The sequence below is a fragment of the Passer montanus genome, unplaced genomic scaffold, assembly GCF_014805655.1.
Source record: "Passer montanus isolate IOZ18808 unplaced genomic scaffold, ASM1480565v1 scaffold54, whole genome shotgun sequence".
Classification (NCBI taxonomy): Eukaryota; Metazoa; Chordata; class Aves; order Passeriformes; family Passeridae; genus Passer; species Passer montanus.
The window spans coordinates 35655-48740 of NW_024370374.1; the positions used below are offsets into that span (position 1 = coordinate 35655).

Sequence of the window (13086 nt, forward strand, 5' to 3'; positions counted from 1 at the left end):
CACGTTCCTGAGTATGCTCCAGGGTAATATCTTACTTCCGTTTTTGTTCTGACTTGTTTTTAGGAGTTGTAATATGTACTGATAAGAGTTCAGAAGTTACATTGAGTTATTTAATTCACTTTTTCACAAAACACCATTTTTCCTCCCTTCCTTCAGAACACAGCAAGCCCTGCCTGACAAAAAATGACTTAAGAGATGCCAGTGAATACGCAATATATGCATATGCAATGTGTAACTTAGGTAATCCAATATGATCAAACAGAAAAAGTCACTGTAGAGTTTTATGTAAGTTTAATCTGAATAAATCAATTTAAAAATACAGTATAAATAATTCTTAACTTATATAAAAATTGATTAAGAAAATTTGGGAGTTTTTGTGCTTCTTACTAACTTTACAAAAGAGCATTTATTTAAACACAGATGCAAAACATTTTACCTGTGGCCTTTTTGCTAAGACATAAAATATTTACACACTCACAGTACTTTTTTTTTTTTTTGGTGCAAAATATATACTGACTGATAGACTGTACCTTTCTGTACAAAGACAATTTCAGCTTACTTTGCATAGAAGAAATCAACACACACAAAAAAACCCACTAGATACATAACTTTGCTGTTAAAATACTTCAGGTAAGCCTTTTGGAAAAATTCATTAGGCATTAACTTTCTCCTTAAGAGTCAGTTTTATTTTCTAAAGCAACAATTAAGGCTATTCCAGCATTGAGGTCTTGGCAATACATGTCCAAACCACTGTCCATCATACAATGCCAGATGTGTGCAGTGTGTTACCAGCAATTTTGCCTGTTAACACAATCAGCAATTCCCTATCCCAAAATTAGTCTTCTGAAACTTCAAGTTTTCGTTGAGGAATATACAGAGTTCCTTGAGAGGTTCTCTGGGTACCATCTGAGTTTGCAGATAGTGCAGGTTCTGTGTTTGGCCCTCCTGGTGTGCGGAAAAAGTTCTCTGTAACTGCCTGAGGCTCCTGAGGTTCCTTTGGCTGAAGGAACTGAAGAGAAAAGAGAAAGTTACTTTCATTTATGGGGGAATAAAAAGTAAATTCTACTTCTATGTTTCTGCAGGATATTAGCAAACTTTTTTTCCCCTGAAATTTAAAAACTGAACTTTTTACTGAGAAGAATACACCTGCATTCCTTTATATACATATATAAATACATAAAAATATGTTTTTTCTAATCCCCTTATTTTTTAACACAAACAGATATTAGGCAATACAGTATTACATAAAATATACAGAGAAATACAGAGAAGGAAAGAAAATAACAAAGGAACAGTTTTTTAATAAGCACAATCTCAGATACGTAAAATCCTCCCTCTAAAACAGTTGTTTCTTCACATCATGTCATCTTCCAGCTGGCTCCACTTCGACCACAAATAAGTCACTTATCTTCCTTGCTAACCTCTCATTTCTACTGTACTTAGGCTGGCCTTCACTGCTAGCTCTTTTTGGGCAGTGCTGATTTCTAAAGATCAAAAAGAAATGTTTATTTATAATTTTTACCTGCTGTAAGGGAATTACTGCACTGCACTTCCTACTCAACCCACCATGGTGGAGTAGCGATATGTTTTAACTCACCTTCCCTTCTTGCATGTTTGTACTCCCTGAGCTATGGCTGATATTTTCTGATTGGGAAGAGACTGGCACGTGCTGTAGAATAGGATTTGCAGGAACTTGCACACCAGCAGGTATTAGTCCTATGTGTTGCAGCATAAAGTTCAGAGCTGAAGAGCTTGGATTTGGGGCAGAACTGGTACTGCTTGAATTGAGGCAGGAGTTGCTCAGTACAGGTGCAGCAGCTATGGAATTTGGTGACAGCATTATGTTCAAGGGTGTTATATGAAAAGCAGGAATATTGACTGTCTTCAGTTCTGAGGCTGGCATTGGAATGACACCTAGAACAGAAACATCAAGTGTTGAAAGGAATTAGGGCAAGCTGGCCCTGGCCCCTTGAGCTGGACCCCCGTGCCTGTTTCCCTGGACACTCACCAGTGATGGGAGAGCTGTAGGCTGTGTGCTGCAGAGAACACACCCCAGCCTTCTCTTTAGTGGAGCACTCTGCCTTGTTGCCATGGGTGCAGTGAGTCAGAGGAATAAGATAACCAGATGGAAAAAAAGTCTGAGAAAGAAAGAGACAGCACATCTTTAGCCCAAACATGTAGTAAGCAAACCCCAAAACTTTTCTCCAAAACTGCAACCCTCCCTTGCCTTGTTTTTATTCTTTATCCTCCATGTCCCCAGGATGCCATATCCTATGCCTGTACTACTTGCTGTCTGAAATGAGACACAATAGACTCAAGGACATGCTCTTTCAAATTAATACCACAGAGAAGTCAGCTGGCTCTATTCCCAGCTGATACTGTTGGTGGGGAACTGGAAATCCACCTGGGATTAACACAGTGGAGTTTGACCAGATGGAAAAGAAACCATGATACTGAACACTATTTTTCCAGAAGAAACCTTCTGGATCCAGTAAATCATCACATCACCTCATTCTTGGATTGTATTTTTCATAAAACAAATATTGGATGACAAAGCTTTTGTATTTACATATTCTGTTTTTGTCAACAGAACAATTCCTTATTCAGGTTCTCTACAGCAATCAGTCTTAACTGCAGAATACTGAATTTTACTGATGAAGAGAGATTCATGTGATTCTGTTTCAAAGCATTTGACAGTAAATATATGCAAAAGAAAAAATGCAAAAGAAAAAAAAAGAGAGGATGGGGGAGATAAGGGGTCTCAATATTGCCCTCAGCTCATTAGTGTGACCTTCATTTCCAATGGAAGCCCGAAAGCCTCTTTATGGCCTCTTTTTTGTGTACTCAACGCAGAAACAGAAATCCTACATTCCTACAAAATAAGGTTTTAAAAGCACAGTAAAATTAATACAGCCAAAGACAGCCTATGTAGGTGTAGTTCGTTGTAGTTTTGTTTCTTTTGCAGAGACTCCAAGTAGTGTTTTCCCAGGGAATGGCAAGACAAATCTTACCTCAGGAGCAGGAATGGCAAATGCCACAGGTATGTCTTGTTTTGTTTTGATTTTATCTTCATCTTCTGGAATATTTTCTTTTGTACATGGGTCACAGCAACTTGCCATGTTCTGATCTACTGTTTTGGTTTCATTCTGTCTGTCTTCCTGGACACAGTCCATTTCGTGATTTGTTTGTGAGCTGTTGGAAGGTGGTTTTTCATTCTTAGTGTATTCTCCCTTTGAAAAAAGCACACACAAAAAGAAAGGCAGGTGTTGTAAGGCTTAACAATCTCAATTAGAGACATACAACGATAGTTAAACATTCTTAAAAACTGAAAAGAAAGCTTTTTACTTTCGCCTCATTCAAGTTTGTACTATAAAAATTTCTGGTCACTAGAACAGCCAGGTCCATGTTATCGTATCTTGTTTCTTCCCAGCTAGTGGATGTTGGATAGCATGTGCTGTCATAACGCACCCATAACATATGACAACTGTTTCAGAAAGCCAAATTTATAGCAGATTTATAATTTACAGAGATGCTAAAACAATCGACATTTTAGGACTAGAAAGTAATCCATCCCAAATCTCTCCATATATATCAAGTTTATCTGAACCTCTTATTGTCTTCATATGTTGTTTTATTATGCCTACAACAAACCAACACTGGGTGGAAATATTTAGAAAGCATCAGGATTTTGGGACGTTCCCTGTAAAGGGACTTTTATACATCCACTTTCCCTCCTAACACCTCTAAAGCCAGGAATAGTTGCCAGCAAGTTTACAGAATTCTAGAATTCAAGGGTCCTTGAAGATCTCTTGCTTCCAACCTTGCTCTCAACCTGACCTACTCCCCTAAATCAGGTATAAATAGGTAAGTTTTGACATAGTGTTTTGTGAGCTACTTTATTTTCACTACACCTGTACACTTTGTCTTCTTAGATACAAACCCCAGCCCCTCAAACATCAGCAGGCATAGCAAATGAAGACCATCTCTTCAAGCCTGATGTTATTTAAAACGCCTACACTCACTGGCAGGCTCCCACATCACTTTGAAAATGGGAAGGTGGCAACATCACTAAGTCATAAAATGGCATTTTAAAACTAATTTAACTTACCAAAGAAGTATCAAGGCTTTCCTCGTCACTTTTACGCCTTTTAATTAAATTACTCTCTGGTAGTGCTTGTGATCTTTTAAGGCACCGCTGAGATGAAGTTTCTGATTTCGTTTCAGGTCTTTCTTCAGCTGCCAAGGATTTTGTAGGCTCATCTGGACCTCTCGGTGTGTCCCCTTCCTCAGTGGTTATTTTATTTAATATTTTTGAATTATTACTCTTAATTCCAGTTACGTTAGCACATGGCAGAGGCTGCAACATGAAGCCTGGGCTGTAGGTTGTTACTGTGTGGGCTTGGGAAGGGTGCAGATAGATTGCATATGAAACCCCAGACTGAGGATGAGGTAGGATAAGTGGTGACATGGAGCCGTGGCTTGCAGGGCACACCCCGAGGGGCTGGCTCAGAGCTGGCTGCTGAGAGGGCTCAGGCTTGGGGACAGCCTCAGGCGAGGACAGGGCACATTTCGTTTGCATCTCTTCTGCTGTCCTTCAGAAAAAAAAAAAAAAAAAAAAACCCAAATGTGTTTTAATTCCTTCATGCAAAAATGAATGTTCTAACAAATTATCTTCTGTAATATACTATATTATCATTATCTTCTGTAATACAAAGACTTGACATAACCTGTACTTCTCAATCCACTAAAGATAAAATAAAAACTAGCCTGCAGTACTCAAGGTTACTGTTTTTTGCAGGCTATTGCCCCACTCAAGCTGAGCATAACTTTAACTTGTTCTCACCTTTAAACTTGTGCAAACTTACTTGGATTGTCCTTCCAGCTGATGTTTAGTGATTGCTGGAAACTGAGCTATTGTATTTGGGAAAACTGGTAAACTTTGATAAGTACCTGGTTGGAGGAGAAGAACAAATCAAAAGAGTGAGTTCATCAAAGTAAAAATTTAACTTTCAAAGTAAAAATTTAACTTTAACTTGAGGACACTGCATTATGTAATGTAACAGTTAATGAGATAAGTTATCCTCAAACTCAGTCCAGATTTGATTTGATCAACTGGACATCAACTTACATCAAACAAATTTTAAAGGCCCCAGAGAAGATGCCTAGCAAGAACATGAACACTGACAGGTAATTTTCTGTTTTAGAATACAGAACTGGTTAAATAATATGATCCAAAGAAGAGTTTCTACAACAAAGCAGGTTCAGAGAAGATCCAATATTCATTGATTCTAGACAAATAGAAGGTTTGTAGCCATTTCTGCATTTTTGACAGCTCTTAAGATGCATTTTTTGAAAGGAGCACCACCCACACATCTACAAGTCCTGTGAGAAGAGGGCAAGCCCAAATATTTAATGAAGGCTACATCTGACTTAAAAACAAAGAAAAAAGTTTCTGAAATAAAAAAATATGAAAATATACATACTGGCACTTATTTTAACTGGGCTGGTTGGAGCAGACTGGATCTTCCTTCTGTCATTCTCTATACTCTTAACTAACTTTATTAGAGATGAGTGCCGAGTGAAATTTTGCTTTCCTTTTGAAGGAAAAAGGGCTTTTGAGCACTGCTCTTTGGAAGTGATGGATTCTGAAATAGGTGGGGAACAGGTTGTAGAAGTTGCTTCAAGTTTTGTATCTGAAAAACAGAAAAAAAAGAAGAAAATATGTATCATATACAGATTCACTAATAAAAAGCAATTATTGGACCCTGGCTTATAATTCCTGAAGTATCAACAGCAGCGAACATGGAAATTCAAGAATCTCAATAGCTGAACCTCCACCGTATGCAAATAGATATTGGTTGCTGTGCTCATAAGGACAGTGATGTGACTAGTAAAAGATTTTCTGCTTAGTTACTCTGTCTTTTGGTCAAAAATTTCTAGCACAGAAAATAAAAAAAACAATCAATATCATCATCAGAACAAAAGGAAATGACACATACACCTACCCTGAGTATTTGTCAAGACCTCAGGTCCTGTCCACTTGAATGCTGGTTTTCTACCTCTCTCCTCTGTAACATGAACTTTTTTGATAAGCTTAAGGCTGCTGAGAACATTTGCTATGTCATAAAGTCTTCTAATTTTGGCTGAAATAAAAGAGATAAATGGAAAGTAGCAACTACAATTAAAAAGTAGCATGTATCAGATAAAGAAATGTTGTAATACCCTTTAAGCAGCTAAAAGGAAAAAGCTTTTAAAAAATTATAACAACAATTTTGTGGAACAGGTATTTATATAATGAAATAATATTATTGTGATACAAAGTTTACATGTAAAATAGAAGACATAGATACAGATCTAGAAGACACTGCAAAGTTTATTATGCTAAATATGGAAAAAAGAACATTTTCAAAACAAGTTAATTTCTGTGCAATGATCAAACCTACACAAATCCTGTAGTACATATACGGAGATTAAAAGGCAGGTAGGTACACACATGCAATGGCAAATATGGGAACTGGAGGGAAGAGACACACTAAAATCCAACGGGGTAATCATCCTGCATATCTTCCCTCTCTCTAGGTTGAGCTATTCGGGAAAAAATTCAGGTAGAAGTCAAACTACAAGTGAGTTCTAGAGCAAAGTGAATGTGCTTAGGTCATGGAATTTTTGGCTCATAACCAAGAACGTGGTAAAACATGGGATTGATATTTGAAATACCAGTAGACAGATGGAATGCCCTGAAAATGCTTTTATTGTGAGACAGGCTCTTCTTATAGAAGAATAAAAGCAAGCAAAAACCACTACTGAGTAGCCACCCACCCTCTCTATGTTGCTGTGAAGCAGTGGAAAGGAAATAATGAATGGAAACCAGCAAGGATCAGTACTTGCATAGATACAACTCCACAAAAAAAAAACCCTCGAAACCAAAACAAAAAATAACCCAAACAAGCAAAGGAATCCGAGAATTAAGGAAAAGCCTAATTTTCAATGAAACCTACAACTATCCCTCAAAAGCAGCAAATTTTTAATTATTATATGTCTACTGATCTAGCCCTAGAAAAATTATTTCATTTGAATGGAGAGGAAGGGGAGGAAGTGTGCAGGGAACTGAGAGAAGGGTAAAAGAATGAAGAAATAATTTGCAGTTAGAGCAAAGGGTTTCACTTCCTCTGACATGCAAGTTGGTCACAGGACTCTTACAGAATTTCTTTAGATTTCTACCAAGTTAGTTATGTGGCCAGAACACAGATTCTGGGGCATCTTTGGTGAAATGATGCTGAAAACTTTGACAGGCTGCTTGACGAAAGAGAAATTGTTACTAATATAGAGGCTTGTGACAATACTTCAGGAGGGAGGATTTAATGGACTTTTCCTCTCAGGTGGGCATTATGCATCAATAGCCATACAAAATTATAAACTGCAGAAGGTGTTGAGTGAGTTTGTAGAGGCTCAAATAAACATTTGTGGCAGGAAAAATAAGACAGTATTTCTCCTTATATGAAGCAGTACTGGAATAATTCATTTAGCTTACATTTGCTATTGTACTTACTTTTAAACTTGCTTTTATCTAAGTCTTCTAACTGATCTTCTCCAATCAGGATTTTAGCAGCAACTTCAAGGCTCACTATTTGAGGTGTTGATACAAGAAACAGCATCACAAATTTCTGACTCATCACTCGTAAGGACTTGTATTTCCTGCCATTCACTGATGCTGCAGCAGACAGGAAAAGGATTAAAGTATTCAGCAACACACCAGCTACAAACATAAAACACTGAAGGAATTTTTCAATAATAATTGTAAGAACAACACAGAGACTAGGCAGGGCCAATGTTGACACCAGAATCATGTTTCTGCGTGACAAGAAACAGATGATTGGGTGGATACCAAGTCTAACTACAAAGAATAGACAGTGATGTATCCCACATATACCTTTCCCATTGTCTGTCAACTTGTACTCTTAAAGATGCTTAACCCTTAATTAAAATTTCTTCCATGAATCAAAGCTAAATTAATAAAACAAATTGAGTAATTTATTCTTCAAGTTTCTACAACATTCAGTAGCAACTTCTGGTTTCTATAACAACTCAGTCAATTGCCAATTGGATTATATGTTGGTGTATTTGATAGTTCCACCTGATGTAGAAACAAATTAGAAGAACTGAACGAATAAGACAAGTGAAAGAGTGCAGAGCACTTTTTCTCACTACAAAGAGTTGTGGTGCCTTTGGAACAGCACCTCCTCAGAAAAAAAAAGGAAGACTAATAAAAGTTTTTTTCCCAAGTTCATAGAAATTTATCATTTTAAGTACATATTATTCTTGGCATTATAGAGAATTATTACCAGCACGGAATTCCACTCCTGGGAGCTCGACAAAAGACATTTCTGACTGCTCACTTGAGTCAAAAGAACTTGCCATTTCTTCATTCCTTTCACCATCAGGATCAAATTCATGTTCATACTCTCTTTTCTTGATCATCTGGATTTGCTGTATGTATTTGTTCTCTTCCCCCACCCTTTTCAGGGCCTGTAGGGTCTGGGGGAGGTTGTGGCGCCCATGCCAGACATATCTGTTCCTGGCCAAGCGGCTCACCATGTGCAGGCTCTCCAGCACGTTCACAATGTCATAGATGCGCCTGCGCTCCACATCTGCAGAGGGAAAGGTGAACCTGACAGCTCTGCTACATAACACAGGTGCACTCATGCATTACCTGCAGCACAGTCCTGTCCTTCCTCTTAGTATACTTCCAAATCATTTTTGCCAATTCCATAGCACAAACTGAAAATAGCCCTCCCAGGTCTTGCCAGCAAGGAGAACAAATCTTGCTTTGTATATGCAAGAACTTGATGTTCCAGAGTTATACTTGGCTTTCAGCATTCCTTAAGAAATAAAATTGACTGTTGCCAGAAGAGTCATTACATGGTTTCAATCCAGCTTTAGAAAAAACATAGCATTTCTAATTATTCACTGCATTGATTCTAGATTGTCCTTAAAAAACCTTGGAAACTCATGGTATAAAACTCTTTTATTACTTCTTTTTACATGTCATTTTATTAGCACACTCTTCTAATTTGTCTGATAAACTCTTGGTTTCTGATAAAATCTTGGTTTTAACCAGACATTTCCTAAAATACATGTCCTTTTGTACAAAGCATACAAAAATGTAAATCATACAGCTTCAAAATTTTAAAACTATTATCCATATATAAGCTGTAAAATACTGTAACTCCATAACTTTTTTTTTTATTTAAAAAAGCTTCAGCTTGATGTTAGAAATGTGGACTCTGCAGAAATTATTGGTGCAACATACAAAACAGTGATATAGAATGAGAAAGTTAATATACCATTAAGAACAGAAAGAGGTTTCTTGCTTTGATGTCATGATCAGACAGGCAGCTGTGGGCTCAGTTTGAGAAATGCTAGTTCCTGCTGCAAAAATCTAACCACTAATCTTAGGTATCATCTCTGAATTTAAAAAACTGCAACTGGTTATTTGTGGCATAAGCAATAATTTAGATGTTCAATATGAAACAGAATTCAGAGTTTCTCAGTTCAATTCACTGAGGAAACATCAGCGTTCTAAAAGAATTGCTCTGGGAATTAGCAGTTTAAAAATGGGTTTAAATAAATTTGAGAACAGAGTAAGCTTCCAAAATTGTATGGAGCAAAAATATACTAAAAAAAATGACAGGTTATTGGCAAATATGCATGAAGAAATATTTAATAGGATGAACACCAACTTACGTAGCTCTTCAGTGACTTCATCAAGGCAAATGTAACTTTTCTGTGAAGGGCTGGGGTAATCAGGATACCGAGCTAAGAATTTATGACACAGTAATCCGAGACTTTTCTCTTTGCGACTTGGCTGAGATTTTTCATATTCATCCCCCAATAAGTGCTCCTACATGGGAATAAGGAAAAGAGATTGTGAGGTTTTTGACAATACGTAAGCACAGATATTTAACAGCTTCATAGCACACTGTCAAAGGGCCAGTGTTCTCCCTTTGTCCTCAGCAGCTGTGAAATAAAACTAGAACATTGCCTGTTGAATGTAGCTAGTCAATATCATTATTTATATTTGATAAATGCTCCAAAACCAAAACTTTAAAAAAGATGTGCTGTGTCAATGTATAATTTTTATACTGAATAAACAGCCTTCAACTAACTTAACAAAAAAAAAAAAAACCAAAAAACAGGGAAAATAAATACAGACAACCAAAAAAAAAAAAACAAAAAAAACCAAAAAAAAAACAACCCAAAAAAACCAAAATTTACAACATACCTGCAAACAGTGTTTTGTCTGTAGGACCTCACTTGAGCTGTCTGACAGTTGCCTTCTCTGTTCTCTGCTCCTAATCTCAGGACTGGCTGCACTAATCAGCATTTTCAGGTTGGAAGTAGGTGTCCATGGATCTGCTGGAGGGGTTTCCTTCAGTTTTGGGGGTGTGGTTAGAGGCTGACAGTCAGGTTGTCTCTCTGTCAGTACCAACTGTGAGGTAGACGCTTGTTTCAAAGGAGTTTTCAGTACATTTTTGCATGGCTCAGAATGCTCATTTTCCTACATATCAATAAAAAGAACAACAGTGATATTAAAACCCAGGTGCACCATGATCCACGTATCAATGACAGTCAAAGGGGAATAGAGATCCATCGCATTTTTTGGGCAGCTCCAAGTCAAGAGTTCCAGTCCTACTCTGAACCAATGAGTCCCTTCTCTGAAACCATTTCTGTGCCTGTAGCTTAAGGCTCGGGTCTCCTGGCATTTATTCCTCGGATAATTTTCCTTTTCCTTCCTCTGAGGCAAATACAATCAGAAGATACCTTAATGCATAGCAGAGAGCTATAAATAATAGCTGAAACACGTACTGACCCGGGAGCGGGTGTGATGTCACTTATAAATTCTTCTTGAGCTAAATAGACACCAGCCTATGTCAGAGTACTCTTATCCTTTATCATATAATCACCTCAATTCCAGCGACCAGCCCGGTATTTAGTAGTCATGGAAGTGTTGGCTAACAAGCTCTTAACTTTACAAGTTCCCAGCTCTCTCAACAAACTTCGGAGCGGAGTAAGGGGGGGAATGTGATCGCGGGGCTTGCCGAGATACAACACGAGAGGAGAGGATAAAGCCGGGATAGCGAAGGAAAGGCATGCCCGGGCGGGCTGGATCGGGGGCCGATCCACTTCCCTGTGCTTTCCCCCGTATTGCACCCTTGACTTTTCGCGCCGCGTCTCCGCGCCTGCGCGGTCTGCCCCGCAGAGCCCTCCAAGAAATGGGTCTGGGGTCGGTGGTGGTCCCGAATTCCCTTTGGGGGAGGTACCCGGGGCTCCGGGCAGGCTGGCCAGCCTGGAATTGCGAGGGAAGCGGGCCTGGCCCAGCGCCGCCCCACCTTCGCGGGACCCTCTTCCAATCGCAACTTCTCTGTCACGGCACCACAGCATGTCCGAGACAAACACGCTCTGAACATCATTATCCCTGCTCCTCCACACACCTTCCGTTAAGAGAAAATCAAAGAGGAGTGCCAGGAGGCAGAAGTGTTCTTCACGGACACCGTGGATAAAGGTCGTGAGAGATAAAGTTTCAGGAACTTTTGCTGAGGACAGAAATTAAAGCTAAGGTAAAACACACTCGATTTCTGCCGTCCCGCGGCTTCTACGCGCGATCGTTCTGACCGAGGCGGTTTCACCCCCAGCCGGGCTGAGCGCGGGCAGCGGGGCTATCATCACCCCGCGGGCATCGGCAGCCCCGGGGGTCGGCTGCTCTCGCTCACCAGAGGAATTACCTTGTCGCCGGCCCCCATCTCCCCGCCCGCCGGCCGTATTCTCCCGCCACCTCAGGAGGCGACACCCGCCGCTCCCGCCGCACCGCTCCGCATGGCAGGTCCCGCCGGCCCTGCAGGGCAGGAGGAGGGAGGGAGGGAGGTATTGGATGGAGGCCCCGTGACGGGCCGGTTCCCGCTGCCTTCCGCGGCCGCCGAGCTCGTCCCGCCGCCTCCCGGCTCGGCCCGCGCGCGCCCGCCGCCCAACGGCCCCGGCCCCGCCCCGCTCCGCCCCGCCCGCCGCGGCCCAACACCGCCCATCGCCACTGCCGGCGGCGCGTTTAAATACAGGGGAGACACTACCCCCGCGTCCTCCCGCTCCCGCCGCGCACCCCACGGTCTGGGAGCGCCGGCAGCCCCCAGGAGCTGCGCTGCCACCGCCGCCCGCGCCGGCCCGGCCGAAGCGCGGGGCCGCTCCCGGTGCCGATTTGAATTCAACGCGCGGAGTCGCCGCGGGCGGGTGGGGCGGGCGCGGCAGCCAATCAGCTCCCGATGCAGCGCCCCGCGCGGCCAATGGGAGCGCGGCGCTGCGCGACCCCTCCCTCCTCCCGCCTCCCGCTGCCGGGCGAGCGCCGGCGGGGCTCGGGCCGGGGCTTTGGCGGGTTCCCTCCCTCGCTCCCTCCTTGCCTCCCTCCCGCCCCAACGGCCGCGGGGTCGCGAGGCGGAGCGGGCGGGGGCGCCGGGCGGTTTAGCGGAGCCTATTTACCCGCCGCTGCCGCCGGCCTCGCCCTCGTCCCGTCCTGTCCCGTCCCATCCGTCAGGGGCCGCGCGGGCTCCACGCGCCCCTCGAGCCTTCACCCCCCGGCCGTAGGCCCCGCACCCCGCGCGCCCCTCACGGGGTCCCGCCCGCCGCCCCGGCGCCCGTTCGCGGGGTCTCCGCGGCCGCCACGCTCCTCGGAACCTACCGCGCACGTTTTATTTAAACCACACTGCACTTCGCGCCCGTGCCTCGGGCCGGGAGCTCCAGGCTGAGCTCCACAGCCGGGGCCTGGGCTGGACACCGGCTGGAGAGACTCCCCCGCTCAGCAAAAAGGGGATAAAAGGTGAATGGCTGAGCCGGTGAGGGGCTCGCAGCCGCGTGGAGTGCTTCGATTGCCCCTGGCCAAAGGGTGTTATTGCCCCCCGATATGGGTCCCAGCCGTCTGCTGCTGCTTATCACAAAACCACAGAACCAACTAGACTGGAAAATACCTCTTGAGATCAGCGAGTCCAATTTATAACCAATCTATGGCAGTGAGCGCCACATCCAGTCTTTCCTTAAATACCT

At 42.3% G+C, this 13086-nt stretch overlaps 1 protein-coding gene across 4 annotated transcripts; it reads right to left on the reverse strand.

The window, feature by feature from the left end:
• Window positions 1-135: 135 nt before the first annotated feature.
• On the reverse strand, window positions 136-12239 carry E2F8 (E2F transcription factor 8). Of its 4 annotated transcripts, XM_039725197.1 has the most exons (14): window positions 12152-12239; window positions 11784-11893; window positions 10283-10558; window positions 9745-9901; window positions 8343-8648; window positions 7550-7711; window positions 6006-6143; window positions 5484-5693; window positions 4866-4950; window positions 4109-4592; window positions 3012-3230; window positions 2009-2138; window positions 1598-1914; window positions 137-1009 (listed from the first exon to the last, which is right to left on the reverse strand). In XM_039725197.1, exons 2-14 carry the CDS (start codon window positions 11799-11801, stop codon window positions 836-838), a joined length of 2676 nt encoding a protein of 891 aa, XP_039581131.1. In that variant the 5' UTR covers window positions 11802-11893; window positions 12152-12239; the 3' UTR covers window positions 137-835. The 4 variants fall into 4 exon arrangements, with proteins under 4 accessions (XP_039581133.1, XP_039581131.1, XP_039581132.1 ...); XM_039725199.1 differs by lacking the exons at window positions 11784-11893; window positions 12152-12239 and adding an exon at window positions 11493-11594 and having other exon boundaries at window positions 136-1009; XM_039725198.1 differs by lacking the exon at window positions 12152-12239 and having other exon boundaries at window positions 8397-8648; window positions 11784-12002.
• Window positions 12240-13086: the final 847 nt, after the last annotated feature.

Bases quoted from the DNA above. Each gene is read 5' to 3' on its own strand.
- E2F8 (XM_039725197.1), bottom strand. The intron at 6,144-7,549 runs GTAAGTACAATA...CTTTTATTTCAG, and splicing joins AGATAAAAGCAAGTTTAAAA to CCAAAATTAGAAGACTTTAT. The intron at 2,139-3,011 runs GTAAGATTTGTC...TTTCTTTCTCAG, and splicing joins TTGCCATTCCTGCTCCTGAG to ACTTTTTTTCCATCTGGTTA.